This window comes from Ambystoma mexicanum, chromosome 2q, assembly GCF_040938575.1.
Source record: "Ambystoma mexicanum isolate Mex_15411 chromosome 2q, UKY_AmexF1_1, whole genome shotgun sequence".
NCBI classification, from domain to species: Eukaryota; Metazoa; Chordata; class Amphibia; order Caudata; family Ambystomatidae; genus Ambystoma; species Ambystoma mexicanum.
Window position 1 is genome coordinate 1,426,044,104 of NC_090924.1, and position 17,999 is coordinate 1,426,062,102.

General features: G+C 49.3%; 1 protein-coding gene across 1 annotated transcript in view; it reads left to right on the forward strand.

Moving 5' to 3' along the window:
• The first annotated feature begins 4,832 nt into the window (after window positions 1-4,832).
• Window positions 4,833-17,999, forward strand: part of GLOD5 (glyoxalase domain containing 5) — a 46,940-nt gene continuing 33,773 nt past the window's right edge. Inside the window, exon 1 of the mRNA XM_069648939.1 lies at window positions 4,833-4,988. Within this exon, the coding sequence (XP_069505040.1) occupies window positions 4,950-4,988 (39 nt within the window). The 5' untranslated portion in view covers window positions 4,833-4,949. The remainder of the gene's footprint in view (window positions 4,989-17,999) is intronic.

Genomic DNA, 17,999 nt, shown 5'->3' on the forward strand with positions numbered 1-17,999 from the left:
ACGCCAAGTGTACGAAGCGTGTGAGAGTGACAAGGACTCGAAATACTACACAACCTGGCGGCGGTTACAGAGCAAGACTCCCGTGTAAGCTGGTCAGTCAGCTGGAAGGCCCAGAGACGCTTCCGAAGGCTTACTGGCAGGAGATGGTGAAGATGCCGAGAATAGCTGTTCCCGCTATTCCAAGGGTCGAAGTACCAGTACAGGCCTTCTGGTTCGATCAAAGGTGAAAAGGGTTTCACAAGGCGACAGCAGTGCAGAGGAGAAGTCCTTCAGCGGGTCACCAGCGATTCCTCGGTCCAGCCTCTTGGTTGCAGGATACTTGGCTCCTGTATTCCTTCGTTCGTGAGAACTCAGGAGATCGACATGGTAGTGGCGTTTCCAGCCCCCTCTTATCCACGGTTCCCTTTGCGCCAAAACGGAGGGGACCCAATGGGAGATCCGCTCATCAACACTCACACCATTCGTGGACCAATCACGGACCACGGTGGTCCCAGGCATTCACACCACCCTAGACTCTCTGGCACCCAGGATGTGTATTGTGACCAGACATCCCAGCCCACATCCTGGAGGCACACACAAGTCATGTAGAAGCCCGCGAAAGCATCCGTGTTTCGCGGGAAAGTACATGCCCAAATAAGGAAGCCCCCGGGTCGGCTCGACCTGGGGAAGGTGAAGGGAGCAAGACGGTCAGCGGACAGGACAAAGGAGCCTCGTGGTCTGGCCATTTTGGGAGCCAGGCCACCATTTTGGGTTAAGCGCGAGAAACGCGCTTAGAACGCCAAAAGGAGCTCAAAACACAAGAAACGATCGCTGCCACCATTCCCGTCCCTGAATCACTTGCACTGATCAGATACAATCCTAAACGAGTATCTAGGGCCTGTAGAAGGCTAGAGACCCAAGAGAGCTGTAACTTAGCTTACAATGCCCTCTTGTGTCATGTTGCACAAAAGCCGCAACATGATAAAAGAAACTACGGGAAACAGCGTTCCCCGGTACTGACAGTCTTAAGGGCATGTCAGTTTCCCTGTAAGAAAGGAGCGAAAGCCCAGAGGAGTGCGGCAGAAGGCTGCACTTCTCTGGCAAAGTCAAGAACAAGGTGAAAAACAACAGCAAAAAGTTTAGGGGTTGCCACATGGAAGGAAAATTACCTACAATTACGAAATCTTTCCTAACAGCCGGTTCTGCCCTCATACTCATTACGGGGACCTCTAGCTGCAGGCTGCAGCGCTCGCTCCTACACCAGTCAGTACGGTGGGCCGGCGCTGCCCTCATACTCCATTCATTACGGGGAGCTCTAGCTGCAGGCTTCATCGGTCGCTCCTACACCAGTCATTACGGTGGGCCGGTGCTGTCCTCATACTCCAGTCATTACGGGGAGCTCTAGCTGCAGGGTGCAGCGCTCGCTCCTACTTCAGTCATTACGGTAGGCTGGCGCTGCCCTCATACTCCAGTCATTACAAGGAGCTCTAGCCTTCAGGCTTCGGTACTCGCTCCTACACCAGTCATAACGGTAGGCCAGTGCTGCCTGCATACTCCAGTCATTACGGGGAACTCTAGCTGCAAGCTTCATCACTCTCTCCTACACCAGTCATTACGGTGGGCCGGTGCTTCCCTCATACTCCAGTCATTACGGGGAGCTCTAGCTGCAGGGTGCAGCGCTCGCTCCTACATCAGTCATTACGGTAGGCTGGCGCTGCCCTCATACTCCAGTCATTATAAGGAGCTCTAGCCTTCAGGCTTCGGTACTCGCTCCTACACCAGTCATAACGGTAGGCCAGTGCTGCCTGCATACTCCAGTCATTACGGGGAGCTCTAGCTGCAAGCTTCATCGCTCGCTCCTACACCAGTCATTACGGTGGGCCGGCGCTGCCCTCATACTCCAGTCATTACGGGGAGCTCTAGCTGCAGGCTTCAGTGCTTGCAGCTACACCAGTTATTACGGTGGGCCGGTTCTGCCCTCATACTCCAGTCATTACAGGGATCTCTAGTGGCAGGCTTCAGTGCTCCCTCCTATACCAGTCATTACGGTAGGCCGGCACTGCCCTCATACTCCAGTCATTACGGGGATCTGTAGCTGTAGGCTTCAGCGCTCCCTCCTACACCAGTCATTATGGTGGGTCGGTGCTGCCCTTATACTCCAGTCATTATGGGGAGCTCTAGCTGCGGGCTTCATTGCTCACTCCTGCACCAGTCATAATGGTGGCCTGGCGCTTCCCTTATACTCCAGTTATTACGGGGAGCTCTAGCTGCAGGCTTTGCACTCGCTCCTACACCAGTCACTACGATAGGCCGGCGCTGGCCTCATACTCCAGTAATTACGGGGAGCTCTAGCTGCAGGCTTCAGCGCTCGCTCCTACACCCGTCACTACGGTGGGCCGGTGCTGCCCTTATACTCCAATCATTATGGGGAGCTCTAGCTGCAGGCTTACTCGCTCGCTCCTACCCCAGTCATTACGGTGGGCCGGCGCTGCCCTCATACTCCAGTCATTACGGAGAGCTCTAGCTGCAGGCTTTGGCGCTCGCTCCTACACCAGTCACTACGGTAGGCTGGTGCTGCCGTCATACTCCAGTCATTACGGGGATCTCTGGCGGCTGGCTTAAGCGCTCACTCCTACACCAGTCATTACGGTAGGACGGCACTACCCTCATACTCCAGTCATTACGGGGATCTGTAGCTGCAGGCTTTGGCGTTCGCTCCTACACCAGTCACTACGGTAGGCTGTTGCTGCCGTCATACTCCAGTCATTACGGGGATCTCTAGCGGCTGGCTTAAGCGCTCACTCCTACACCAGTCATTACGGTAGGACGCCACTGCCCTCATACTCCAGTCAATACGAGGATCTGTAGCTGCAGGCTTTGGCGTTTGCTCCTACACCAGTCACTACGGTAGGCTGGTGCTGCCGTCATACTCCAGTCATTACGGGGATCTCTAGCGGCTGGCTTAAGCGCTCACTCCTACACCAGTCATTACGGTAGGACGGCACTGCCCTCATACTCCAGTCATTACGGGGATCTGTAGCTGCAGGCTTCAGCGCTCGCTCCTACACCAGTCATTACGGTGGGCCGGTGCTGCCTGCATACTCCAGTCATTACGGGGAGCTCTAGCTGCAGGCTTCAGCGCTCGGTCCTACACCAATCACTACGGTGGGCCGGCGCTGCCCTCATACTCCAGTCATTACGGGGAGCTCTAGCTGCAAGCTTCATCGCTCGCTCCTACACCAGTCATTACGGTGGGCCAGTGCTGCCTGCATACTCCAGTCATTACGGGGAGCTCTAGCTGCAGGCTTCAGCACTCACTCCTACACCCGTCACTACGGTGGGCCGGTGCTGCCCTCATACTCCAATCATTACGGGGAACTCTAGCTGCAGGGTTATTCGCTCGCTCCTACACCAGTCATTACGGTGGGCTGGTGCTGCTTGCATACTCCAGTCATTACGGGGATGTGTAGCTGCAGGCTTCAACGCTGGCTGCTACACCAGTCATTACGGTAGGCCGGCGCTGCTCTTATACTCCAGTCATTACGGGGAGCTCTAGCTGGAGGCTTCAGTGCTCGCTTCTACACCCGTCACTACGGTGGGCCAGTGCTGCTCTCATACTCCAATCATTACGGGGAGCTCTAGCTGCAAGCTTCAGCGCTCGCTCCTACACCCGTCACTACGGTGGGCCGGTGCTGCCCTCATACTCCAATCATTACGGGGAGCTCTAGCTGCAGGCTTATTCGCTCGCTCCTACACCAGTCATTACGGTGGGCCGGCGCTGCCCTCATACTCCAGTCATTACGGGGAGCTCTAGCTGCAGGCTTTGGCGTTCGCTCCTACACCAGTCTCTACGGTAGGCTGGTGCTGCCCTCATACTCCAGTCATTACGGGGATCTCTAGCGGCTGGCTTAAGCGCTCACTCCTACACCAGTTATTACGGTGGGCCGGTTCTGCCCTCATACTCCAGTCATTACAGGGATCTCTAGTGGCAGGCTTCAGTGCTCCCTCCTACACCAGTCATTACGGTAGGCCGGCACTGCCCTCATACTCCAGTCATTACGGGGATCTGTAGCTGCAGGCTTCAGCGCTCCCTCCTACACCAGTCATTATGGTGGGTCGGTGCTGCCCTTATACTCCAGTCATTATGGGGAGCTCTAGCTGCAGGCTTCATTGCTCACCCCTACACCAATCATAATGGTGGCCTGGCGCTTCCCTTATACTCCAGTCATTACGGGGAGCTCTAGCTGCAGGCTTTGCACTCGCTCCTACACCAGTCACTACGATAGGCCGGCGCTGCCCTCATACTCCAGTCATTACGGGGAGCTCTAGCTGCAGGCTTTGGCGTTCGCTCCTACACCAGTCATTACGGTGGGCCGGCGCTGCCCTCATACTCCAGTCATTACGGGGAGCTCTAGCTGCAGGCTTCAGTGCTTGCAGCTAAACCAGTTATTACGGTGGGCCGGTTCTGCCCTCATACTCCAGTCATTACAGGGATCTCTAGTGGCAGGCTTCAGTGCTCCCTCCTACACCAGTCATTACGGTAGGCCGGCACTGCCCTCATACTCCAGTCATTACGGGGATCTGTAGCTGCAGGCTTCAGCGCTCCCTCCTACACCAGTCATTATGGTGGGTCGGTGCTGCCCTTATACTACAGTCATTACGGGGAGCTCTAGCTGCAGGCTTCATTGCTCACTCCTACACCAGTCATAATGGTGGCCTGGCGCTGCCCTTATACTCCAGTCATTACGGGGAGCTCTAGCTGCAGGCTTTGCACTCGCTGCTACACCAGTCATTACGGTAGGCCGGCGCTGCACTCATACTCCAGTCATTACGGGGAGCTCTAGCTGCAGGCTTCAGCGCACGCTGCTACACCAGTCATTACGGTGGGCCGGGTCACACGCACTCTTTGCAGCCTGAGACTGAGTTCCTGGCAGTGCTGGTGAGGGGAAACCGCCCGGTGCCCGCAGGAGATGGTGCCCCTCTGGACTCTGCTCCGGGCCGGAGTGAGGGTGAGAGCGCAGGGGTGGGGGGTGCTTATGTGGGGTTGGTGGTTCTGTAGAAGGAAGCAGGACTTCCTCGGAATTGCAAAGTTTGCTGCGTGAGTGCTCGTTGGTCCACGGATTTGTCTTGTTTGCAGTGTCTTTTCGCGACCTTTGCGTCCTACCTAAGTAAACGAGCCAACATACCCAAGATCATAAAGGCAGTGCTTGTGCACTGTGCATTCTGGGAAATGTAGTTACGAATTTATAATAGCAAAGCAAAAGAGCAAATGCCAGAATGCAAAAAGAGTTGGCATGTATATTTTAGGACAGCCTGTCAGCGCTTTGGAGAATGTCCTGTCCAGCTGGCCTTTAAGTGGGCCGGGGCCAGCCAGGGAGGAGCAGCCTTGGGAATTTCCAAACTGCCGTTGATCCGGTGCTCCTTGAAATGACTTCCGACGTGATTTCCTCGTTTGGTACTTTTGAAAAACAGGATGATTGACAAAACCTCTCATGTCCAATAGTAACTATTTTTACAATCCCAACATCAGCTCAAAACATGTCAATCCCAGCTATGTTTACAATCCCAACATCTGCTCAAGACATGTCAATCCCAGCTATGTTTACAATCAGCTCAAGACATGTCAATCCCAGCTATGTTTACAATCCCAACATCAGCTAAAAGTATTTGCAGTTAGATTGTTTTGTAACACAAAAAATGAAATTATAGATAATAGGTTAGTTGATTTTTGGAAAACATTATATTAAAATATTGCAGTGTTTTAATTGAATCGCTGCATAAAAATCAAGGATTTCCTTCAAAATATCTGTGGGATAAGATTGCATGGTGCATGGACCTATTATGAGTTCAATGTTACCTTTGTTTATCTGTGTTTAGTCGGTGAATACTCTCCTCTTTATTGCAGGAACCAGATCTCAAATCGTGTGTGTTGGGAACCAACTTTACTTCCAGGGGTCCCACATCTTGTAAAGGTTTCTGAGGCTGCATCACACCCCTAGGCCCTACCCCCAAATCATGCTTTGTGGCTCATTCGTGCCACCCTCGATCTCTCAACCCCACCCCCCAACCCTTGAAGCACTGCTGCCCAGCACCTCCTCTGAAGTCTACACTGGCTGGACCTTCTCCTGCCCAGTGTGCACATTGGAGGTGCTGGGGGTGTGGAGGTGGGCAACCTGGCTAATGGCCCGCAGCCCCCCAGAATAGGGTCAGCCTCCCCACCCTGGGATAATATGGGGCATCAATGGCAGTGATCTGTCACACAAGCCATACTAGAGCAAAATAGAATAAGCTACTAAACAACTTGGCCACCTGCCTGGAACCCACTGGACTGCCCTGGCATCAGCCTAGGACCTTCTCACAGCCGCCACCATGGGGGCAAAAGGGGCAGCTGCCCCCCCCCAGGTGCAGGAGCGTCTTTTTGCCCCCAAGTAGATAAGGTAAGTACTTGCATGGGCGATCCTTGCAAGTGCGCGTAAAAAACGAAAATAATGAAACATCCAGATCGAGAGAAGGCAGTCTCAAAAGGCAATCAAGCTGTGACTGTCTATACTCTCACCGGGCACCGGTAGGGCGTCTGACCCCTCCTGCTGTGCTCAGGGCCGGTGAAGTGTTGGCAGCATTATGCAAAATGAGCACGTGCTGCTCACTTCAAAGTGGGGAGGCAGCCTCCTCATCGCCACAGCCTTAATTGTGGGGACACTAGACCCTCCCTGCTCCCCGTTTGCAATTTCTCACTTTTTTCTCTTTAGTTTGTTTAATGTTTCGTGCTTTGACTCTTTGCATTTCACTTTATTTCCATTCTTTCTTTCTGAATCTTTTTTCCAGCCAGCTTACCTGTAAACCATCTCTACTCTTTGACTCTTTCATCCCTCCCTGCCCCATGTTAATCTTCCACCCCCATTGGCTGCCGCCTATATACACAGGGGTGGACTGGTAACCAAAAGAGGCCCTAGAAATAATTTTCAAAGTGGCCCCATTTTACACAATTTCAACAATCCCAATCCTTTTCCTGTCGGAACATTTTGGAAATACCACACAAAAGAGGCCCAGGGCGCAGAGGCCTACCGGGAAATCCCCAGAGTTCCCAATAGGCCAGTCCACCCTGTATATACATGCTAATGATTGCGTACAACCCATCCTCCAGTTGGTTCTTGGTTCTGCTGTCTTCGCGCTCCTCTTCACCACACGTGGGTAACGTCTTAGTCCATCAAGGGATGCTAAAAAGCAATTAGTTAACATCCGCTAGCACCACCCTACCTTCAATCCTAGTCACGTGACATACACCTGGTTATCAACGTGAACTCAGTGGGTAACACCTTGGCACAAAACCTAGATCGTGTCATTCCCCCGCTTCCCCTAAACAGTTCTCCTCCCTGAGAATAAACCTAGTGTCCTACAAATCAATTCAATTCACAAAGAAGGTGGAGCCCATTTCCCTGCACATCTGGCAGTTCAAATAGCGAGACCATCGTTTTTTTGGGGGGGGGGGTGGGGGTTGCTGGTGCCCTTAATCATGGTTCATGTTTTGGCATCCTAGGACCTCTGCCTTCGCTCCCAGGAGTACGACATTGGTGCTGGGCCACAGCCCTTCACTTCTCCGGCTGCACCATTCCTACCTAATTAGTTTGAAGGCGTAACTGATGTGGGGGCACGCACTTGTTCTTCTGCTGTGCCTGGGAATTGAGAAGTAATGGTGGGGCGAGGGACGCGGCCTTGTTGTTCTGTGTTGCAGTGGAAGCACGGCCTGCATGGATTGAGGCCTACACCAACCAATCATTATGCTGTTTACCCCCACCTCCCGACTGTTACTCTAATGCCCAGAGATTCCCTGAGTCTCCCAGGGACAGTGTCGGTCCCTTTCAACAGTTTCAGTTAAAAATAGCCCCATGTTGCCAGTCTTATGAAATAGCAACATGGTCCTTTAATTCAGGAAATTGAATGTGTGTGCACGTTACAGGTTGCGTTTGCTGGCGCCTTCAGGCCATCACCTCCTTGGGCCTCTTGCAGTATCCAGCAACCTTCTAATCACCTCCTTGCATTTTTACTCCGGTTTCCTCTATAATAGCACCCTAATGTCAAAGCGCAATTAGGAAGTTTTCAGTGGTCATTTAGTGTTTCAGCTCCCCACTAGCTGCCTGTCCATGACACTCTGTAGCTATGGACCCCTGCATTGCATTCTTTTGACTCCATTATAATGTAAGCACCCCGTGGGTGCCATTGACTGTTTTTCCCATGTAGGTAAAAGGGCTCCAGAACATCTTTTTGAAATGGCTTCACCAGCCCTGGCACATTTTCAGACCTCCCTGTGGTTTCATATTGCTTTGTATTCACCCCTCCTAACCCTCTGGCCTTTACACCCTATGTTCTCTAGTTTTATTCTGATAGATGCAGGTGTCGATGAAAACTCCCAAATGGTTCCATGTGTGATTCAAGTTTCCATTCTCAGCGGGCAGACCCGTGCTTTATATCAAATCACAGCACATTAGTGCCGACCGGAACCTCATTGTTTGCTGTCTCGGCTATGACGCCGTGGTTCGAATTGACATGTATTAGGGCCTACCACACTCACCTGTTTTGGGCAGATTTTGGGTCATAAACTTTCTTGATTTAAAATTGAAACCACAATTCATATTACCTAGATGTGGTTAATTCTACACAAGCTCCAGGGTCACGCCGACACAAACTCTGGGTGTCGGTAAGAGGGCATGCATCTACACTGTTGTAGCCTCTGACCCCCAAAACCATCTGTAAAACATGGGTACTGTCTCTTAAGTATGTAGGCATACCAGTCACATAATCCTTGAGTATGCTGTATATGTAAGTGGAAGCCTCAAGACTTCAGAACAGGCAATCTCACAGTTTGAACCTTTCCAGACTTGCACAACTCTGGGAAGACATGTGCAATGCATTGCCCAATTTCCAGGCCCCACACAGTCGCACATGATACGAGGCTTCCTTAAACGTTGCCCTAATACCAGCCTAACTCGTACTCACAATTGCACAAATCGTTCCACAATGCCAGACTACGGAAAACGTTGCCCAACATGTCTGCTTCTCGCCACTACAGCCATTGCAGGAAACTCCATGACGTCCCTTCATTCCACTCTCCGAAACAGTTTGCACATTATCATCACGTGTTCCTAACGCACCACAAATACTTACTCACCCATGAATTCACAACTGAGAAGGCACCGCTCCTTCAACAAGAAGAGGGATGAAGAGAACGTTCAGATTTAGGAGCCCTGGAGTGGATCGCACTACATTACCAACTAACCACGGGACAGCTTTGACAGTAACCCATGAATGAACAGGCCTATGCAGGCTTTTATGTGTACAAAGGAACTGTCCTCAACAGCCTGCTCAGCCTGTCATGCGCATGCTCACCAGGCAGCAGCCCTTATCCGCTATAGTTTGCATTTTGTAATAAATTATATATTTGTTTATTGTGTTACAGTTTAAAAATAAACCTTTCACAAATGCATATAAAACACAACAAACACAAATCAGGGCTCGAAATGAAGATTGGATAAGCAAGAGCTAAAAGCAGCTCCTGGGTATCCGGCATTAACCAGTGACCAGGCGCTACCACGGGGAACCAGGAGCTACTACATAGAGTTCTGCAACTCTAACTTCCACGTAAGATGGAAACATTGAATTGTGTCCATTATTCATGACCCCTTATGCTTTAAATGCCCTATAGATGGGTGCTAGTGTTTATTTATAGATTGTCCCAAATGCACAGAGTTACATTCACATAGGGGTGTTTGACAGTTGAACTGGGGAGCCAGAAATTGCTCCTGGTAGCTGTTGGTGTCAAAATAAACGGGCTCTACTAGGCTAGAAGGAGCCAAGTAGCTCCCAGCTCCCCTCAAATTCGAACCCTGAACAAATATATTGTGTGTAATAGAATCGTATGAGTTGTCTCTGGACTTTTGACAATGCTCCAAGCCGTTCTACTGGTAGCGACTCCTACTCCTAGGGTGTGGCCAGAGCACTTCTTCACCCTATGCATACTGGCCCTCAACGCCCAGTCTTTCTAGGCCTCATGATCTTGAGAGTGCCTAAACCATAAAGAAATTGGGGTTTTTGGCTGAAAAAACTCATCGAAAAATAAGGGGGTGTGGGGAATGGGTAGTAAAAAACTGGAAAGGGGAGATTGGGGTAACCCCCCCCAAAGAAAAATAAAACAAATAGATGAGGTTTATTTTGCCAAAAATAGGCAGCAAAAAAATCCACGAAAAAAAGCCCGGCAATGGCATCACACAGAACCAGGAAATGGTCCCACTAGAGTGGTGTTAGTCTCTTGTGCCGGCCTGACCCCACCACTCCCAGTCTCAGAAAACCACGTTTCTTTGGTAGTCCCCATATTGTGAAGCAGTGCGAGGTACGTTGGGTGGGACTACATGTACAAAGGCAGACGTTTGCTGACATGCCACAACCGTCTAAAATGCAGAGGAAACACATGTTCTTTTGAATATTTTTTTTTTAAATTGTGCATTAGTCACATCAAGGACTTCTTACACACATTGTCTTTTTTATCACATCAAAAAAAAGCATAAAAGCGAGAAAAGATTAAACATATCCAATACAATCAAACAATAACAAGAAAAAACACAAATTCACAAAAATAAATACACGTACTAAATATGAATTACCATCTTAACCAAATTTTCCAACCACAAGGATATTTTGATAAAATGTAGTTCTTTTTAATCTTTGTTTAGCCGATTTGCCCACAGAAATGTACTCTAAGAGAGCCCGCCCACCTAAAGCCGGCGATGAACCACTGCAGTGGCTGGGTTATGCAGATGACCTGGTCATCATGGACTACACACCTATTGGGCTACAATACCAATGGGACGCCCTGGGCAGCTTTGCTGGTCTCAAACCGCTTAATATTCACAAGGTTATGGCTTTTCGTCGCAACAAGCGTACACGTAAAAACTAAATGATTTCCTGGCGGACTTGCCCTGGGAACTGTATGTGAGTACAAGTATGTACGCATAATTACTGATCACAAACTCAATTGACACTCTCAATTAAACCGCATTACACTGAAAGTGGGACCGCTTGGGGGAGCATTTAGGTCCTTTTCTTTTTGACATGGGGGTTATACTGTTGTTACCCTTATCAGGATATATCAAAGTAAAATATTTTTGGGAAATTACCTACAGACTGAGATTTGGGCTGCAGAAATGGGGGAAATCTTGCTCCATATTGAGAGTAGTGCACTTAAAACTCTTCTTAAATTACCCTCTCCCATTGAGTTTCTGTCCTTAGAGTTCTGCGTCTCTACAGTAAGCTCTGTACTACTTGCTAGACGGTGTTTTCATTGGAAATGTTGACCGGGACCTTCTGCGTCTCTGGTCCGCGATACTGTCCTGGGATGCTCTTCACGGTATTACCTGCATGTGGAATGCTTACTTGCGCATGTTTTCGATCCCCAATTGGCACGGAGAGCCGGTATCCCTGAGAATCTTAGTAGCGTTTACTATGAGCAGTATGGAAGCATAACACGGAAGGCCATCGGGCTCGTTGATCGTAAGCAAAACCTGGTGGATTTAGCGACTAAGTCCTCGACTGGCTTAAATTTGGCAACATGCGTTGAGGCAGCATCTTGCCTAGAAAATATGGATTTATCTTGAAAAATTAGCATTGAGGGCATGTTCTTCTTTTTTTTCTTCTGAAAAATGTTTCACTGAATTTACATACATAAAGTGAATACAGTTTATACCATATTCACGCCTTTCCTGAAAATGATATCTTGTGACATATCTAAGAATCCGAATGGATATGGTTAGTTCAGACCCAAAGGCTAGCGAGCCCCGAGTCCCCACGGCCCCGACATTAGCGTAGCCCCGGATCATTTCCAGACCTAGCAACACCCCTGGCTTATGGTAAACTAGATATGAATAATCTGGACTGAGCGAGTGTCTGGGACTGTTTTATGAAAGGTAACAATGTTAATGTGATTTATCATCTCACTAAATTCTGGATGTTTGTACAGGATGTTCCTAATGAATTAACTGTTTCTTGATTTTTAGAATTTTCAAAGTTTTTGGGTCTTGTATTTTAAGTTGCCATCCTTGATGACTTTTTTTAATGAATCAATTGACTTTTAGTGCTGCTTGTTCTTTGTTTTACACACAAAAAAAGTCTTTATTTGACTTTAATAGCTAATAAAAAATATACAAATGTTTTTGGTGGGCATAAAGCACACTTAGAACAGGCATTGGGCCTCTTTTCAGTGCAACACACAAGTCCTCATAAAGGGGTTCCATGACCCTCAGTTCCCCTCTTTAGTTTTCTCCAGAAGAGGAAGTCCTACTTTAGTGTCGTGCACAGCCCTGGCGAGGAACAGGGTGCAGGTAGTATGGTGGTTAGCTCCAACTCCTGTGTTTCGTGGCCTCATAATTGCTCCAGTAACCGCTTGAAGCGCGGATCCATCATGGGTCTGCCAGCGGGTACTGCGGGTGCCAGACACCTTGCCCTGATGCCCCCTTATTGCTGAGATTTCCACTTAATAAACTGCCCTCATGGTAACACAAATCCACCAGCTGAGTGCAGACTTAAAGTTACTTTGCTGTGGCGAAATGCCCCAGCGCGCCCTGTCAGCTTCTCTCCTTAAACCTTATGGGCCTCACCAGGAGTTGAGTGGTATTCGGCTGGCCTATATTGCGGAAGGAGCAATGCCAAGGGAGATGATTGGCACCCTGCCAATCTCCCTGCCCTGCTCTCTTCCCTGGTGCATGCAAGTATGTACTGTCTGTAGCATGCATCCAGGCCTGGCTGAAGATGTGCGGGGCCCATTTCACCATGATGGTTTGGGGCCCCCTACTGAGAGTGGAAACAGCCCGAGGCACCCTGGGGGATGGTTACATTACCATGGCAACACAGGTGAGGGTAATAGCCGCCGATATCAGGAGACGGCGAGCCAGCAGGGAGCTTAAACACTAAATGCACACTGATGAGTTATAAACCCTTCTTTGTCGGTGTTATAAGTCAATGAGGCAGTGGTCGAAGTACCTCATTTGTTAATCAGTACATGAGAGGTTAATGCCATGCACCAGAATAAGCAGGCCATCAGTTCCTTTTAACCTTCCAAGGTCTATTGCAGTGGTTCGTTGCTCTGGCTTTCGCGACTTGGAATGAGGTGATAAGACTTTGGTATATCCCGCGGGAAGAGAAGTCGCAGTTTACAATGCGAGTGCTTCCAAGCGCACGTGTTAAGCCCCAGAACGAAAATAGAGTAATGCATATTTTGCCGTGGTGCAAGACTGCTGACTGGCAACATGAGGGAAGTTAGTGGGGGGTGTGGGGGCCCTGAGGCACGAGGCCCCTTTCGTTTTGAAAACGTTGAAAGGCCCTGGCGCCACATCTGCATACCACTTTCCATACATATATAACCACATCCCTGGCTTGTTTTCAGATAAAGTGTAATCTGGAAGACAGCACTCTAGAGCTTTCTGGAGTGCTTAAGCGCCATTTAAGAGCCCAAAGTGTTGGATCTAAAGCGCCACCAAGATGCTGAGAAAATACTGATAAGGAGAGCACAGAGGAGATCAAAAGAGCCGCTGAAGAGCCAAGGGGAAACAAACAAAAAAAAGGGGCAGTCCAAGTGGACAAATGATAAAATGGGGACATCAAGGAGGATAAGACAGAAGAGGAATGATGAAAGGGGGAGCAAGTTAAACGCACTGGAGAACATTCACAGGAGCCACAATACTTAAATCTATGGTCAAGTCCTGGCACTGTTGGACCATTCCAGTGGGAACTGGAGCAGTATTAAAAAACAATGCCATAGCAAGCGAGAAAGGAAAGACAGGGCACATGAGAAAGAAACCCCAGTCCTTAATGCAGTCGCACAGCGGGCTTCATTATTGGAAATGTGCACTCTATGCAATTGGCACATTTGCATTATTGAAGGGCCCCTGTTGGCCCCTTCGTTTCTACTTAATTTCTGGCCCATTACCGACGTTCCTTTTATGTTGAAAATATTGGACAAGCTGGTGTTCAATCAATTTCAAAGCTTTGTGGAACAAAATGATATCCTTGCCAATGGCCAGTCCGGGTTCCGTGCGATTCACCGAACCGAGGCCGCTTTGTTTGATCTTAAATCTAACATTGTGGAGATAATTGACAAGAGCGGGCAGGCATTGTTACTTCTTCTTGATCTGTCGGCCGCCTTTGATCTGGTTGATCATGCCCTTTTGGCTAATAGACTGGTCAAGGTCGGTGGATGTACCGGTTCTGCAGCAGCCTGGTTTCGATCGTTTCTTGGTCCAAGAACCGCTTATGTGACCAAGGATGAGGCACAATCGCAAATGGCTTAATTGATATGTGGTCCTGCCTTTCGCCACTTTTGTTTAATGTCTATATCAAACCACTGTGTGACCTGCTATCCTCTCTGTGGGTACGTTTTCGAATTATGCAGGTGACACCCAGATTGTGATTGAATTATCGGGTATCTATTGCAAAGACTTAGAAAGCGTGAATGAAGTCTTTTGTGCTATACAGTCTTGGCTGGCCACTAACTCCCTGGCTTTAAATAACAAGACAACAGAGCTGCTTATTCTAAGCACTCCCTACAAATCATTTTGATTCATCCTATAATAGTTTTACTATTGCAGGAAATATCATGAAGGTTTCTGACTCTGTAAAAACACTGGGGGTCTATTTTGACTCCCATTTATCCTTAAGTCTTCCTGCTCTTATTGCATTCCTCTCATCTCTTGTGGCAGATTTGCCCATACCTTTCTGAGTCTAACGGGGCTATGGTTGTGGCAGCCATTAGGATTACTGCAACAGCCGGCTGGTTGGGTCCTCTAAGGCAAATGTTAAAAGTCTTCAGGTGATCCAGAATGGAGATGTCCGTGCCGTATGTGGTATTGGTCGTGGGTTCCATTTCACGGCGGCCTGGAGAAAACTGCACTGGCTGCCTGTTCGTCAAAGAATCAGGTTTAAAGGCACCACCTCAGTGTTTAAGTGCTTGGCTGGTGGAGCCCCTGATTATCTCTCAGCCAGAGTATCTATTGTTCCTTTTAGGAGAACCCTTTGCTGATAAAGATTGGAGGCTCTAGCTTCCATGCCTGGGCCACAGTGTAGTGTTTGGAATCCGCTCCCTTCTGTTCTGAAGAGCTGTGTGTTGGGTGCCCAGTAAAAAAATAAACAATTAAAAACCTACCTCTTTGATCTGGGTACAGGTTAAGCCCATTTCCCCCTCAGTCTGACCATACCCTTCTGCATCTGGCACGTTATGTTTTTTGTTGTTTCTGTCATGTGAGCGCCTTGAGGTGCTTGGCCGTATGATGGCGCTATATAAAAATTGAATATATGTATATAGAATGTGCACCGGCTACCTTTGCAGCGTGCATTGGTGAGGGGGCATATGTAAAAGGAGAAATCTGGTTTACAGGTGATGCTACCCAGCGCCCCTTGTAATGTGCCCCCGCTTAATCCTTGCAACAGCTGTCAGTGTGGCAGGAATTGTGCTGGCAGCAGGAGCTAGAAGCATAATGCAAACATGCACTGCCACTGCGCGCGCCCACGGCAGTGCTACGTTCTTGGCTACCCTCGGTGCAGCCTGTATGCGCTACACCAAGAGCAGCCCAGAGCTTGATCAGTCTGGACCTTGGTGTCCAGCAAGCATGCGCGGGCAGATGTCAGGCCTCCTCACACGTGCGGGGCGGCCTTTGGTGTCCAGCATGCATGCGCGGGCAGATGTCAGGCCTCCTCACACGTGCGGGGCGGCCCTTGGTGTCCAGCATGCATGCGCGGGCAGATGTCAGGCCTCCTCACACGTGCGGGGCGGCCCTTGGTGTCCAGCATGCATGCGCGGGCAGATGTCAGGCCTCCTCACACGTGCGGGGCGGCCTTTGGTGTCCAGCATGCATGCGCGGGCAAATGTCAGGCCTCCTCACACGTGCGGGGCTTGTCCAATGAAACTGTAGGTGTGATTAAATAGGCACTGCTCCCCAGGGGTACAGTGATGAGCAATAGCTGTAATTCCTACTCAGCCCCACACTACTAATAAACCAGCAGTGACGACAACCGTAAATGTGAATTGAGAGCAACTTGAGTGGCATACTGCCTTCACCTCTTGCCGAAGCATGGGCCGAGGGCTGGCTGTACTCTTCAAGGGCATGTGAGCTTTGAAGAGCCTAGGCATCCAAACAACAATACTGCCGTGGTACCAAAATAAATAAAGGCCAACGAGGCTGTCTACAAAAATAGGAGTCTTTAATTAAACTACAAATACAAACCCACTCACCAAAAACACACTCCTGTAAGAGAAGACACACGCTATGCAGACTTGGTCATGAAAGGGGCTACTCTGGGCCTGAAGGCAGGGGTGCACAGGCAATAGGTTCAGCAGCAAAGTCAATGAAAGTGCCTTTAAAAAAGTTAGAGAGTGGGGTCTTATTAATCAGTATTGTCTTTTATTTAATTTAATTTACTTGATTTTCGAAATCCTCACACATACAGTATATTCACCAACTCGTACACAAAAACTGATACTTTAAAAAAAAATGTACACATCTCATCTTAATTACATTACCAATTTCATCACTTTATTAATACATTACTTACTATGTGTCTTTTAAGGCAGGCAGGCAGGCCAGTAGGGCATATGCACTTCAATTACATCTAGGCTTCTTCTGGCGATCCACAGCTTTGAGCCGGGCTGCTTTGGGCTTGACAATGGGTCCAGTCCGTGTTAAGACATTTCAAGTCGGTCGTTACCAATAATTCGAGTGTGTTGGTACAATCGAGTCGGGTGAAGAACAGGCAGGCAATGGTCAAGTCGCTGTCTCAAATAAGACAGGTAAAAAAGCACCAACAATGCGATATGATATTAAAGGGCATTTATAACGCGCCTATACACAAGTGTTTCAAGGTGTAGTTCTTCAGTGGTGATCAGTTCGAAAACGGGTGGCAGTGCAGGCGGCAGTCATCGAGACAGCAGATTCAAAAGCAGCGTATCAAAGGTAGATCCGTGTGCTTGCATGGCTCATAGCTTCTAAAAATGGTTGAGTCGACTCAAAAATGGAACGCAGTGGCTACCCCATGCCCAGAGCTGCCTCTAGACTTCTGGGTGCTGGAGGACCCCATGCTGCTTCTCTAGGTGCAACGTGGAACCCTTTTCTGTGCACTTTGCATGCAGGAAGGGTTCCAGAGAGCACTTACAGGGGCTGTCATCTCCAGTCAGCAGATTCCTGGGAACCCAAGGCCTTTCCATCAAACTCTGTGTCCAGATAGCAGACCACCTTAAATGTTCCTCTGGGATGGATAAGGGATGGGCTTTCTCCCTTCTTGTAACCTTTATCTTCACCTCTATGGAAGCGGACAATAGGGAAGACTATCCCCCCTTCCCCAATAAAGTTCTAGTTGTGAAGCTTCTTCTGTGGTCACAAGATGATTCAACTAAGGACGGGGGCTCACACCCCGCACATTTCATCCGCCCCATTGGTTTGGTTCCCTTCTAGCCTTCTGTAAGGGTGCGAGCATGGTTGCTGTCGCCACTTTGGATTGGTTCCCCTCTAGCCTTCTGTAAGGGTGCAATCATGGTTGCTGTCTGCAGAGGATTGCAATCAGCCACATTGTATTGGTTCCCCTCTAGCCTTCTGTAAGGGTGGGAGCATGGTTGCTGTCACCACTTTGGATTGGTTCCCCTCTAGCCTTCTGTAAGGGTGCAATCATGGTTGCTGTCTGCAGAGTATTGCAATCAGCCACGTTGTATTGGTTCCCCTCTAGCCTTCTGTAAGGGTGCGAGCATGGTTGCTGTCGCCACTTTGGATTGGTTCCCCTCTAGCCTTCTGTAAGGGTGCAATCATGGTTGCTGTCTGCAGAGGATTGCAATCAGCCACATTGTATTGGTTCCCCTCTAGCCTTCTGTAAGGGTGCGAGCATGGTTGCTGTCGCCACTTTGGATTGGTTCCCCTCTAGCCTTCTGTAAGGGTGCGAGCATGGTTGCTGTCTGCAGAGTATTGCAATCAGCCACGTTGTATTGGTTCCCCTCT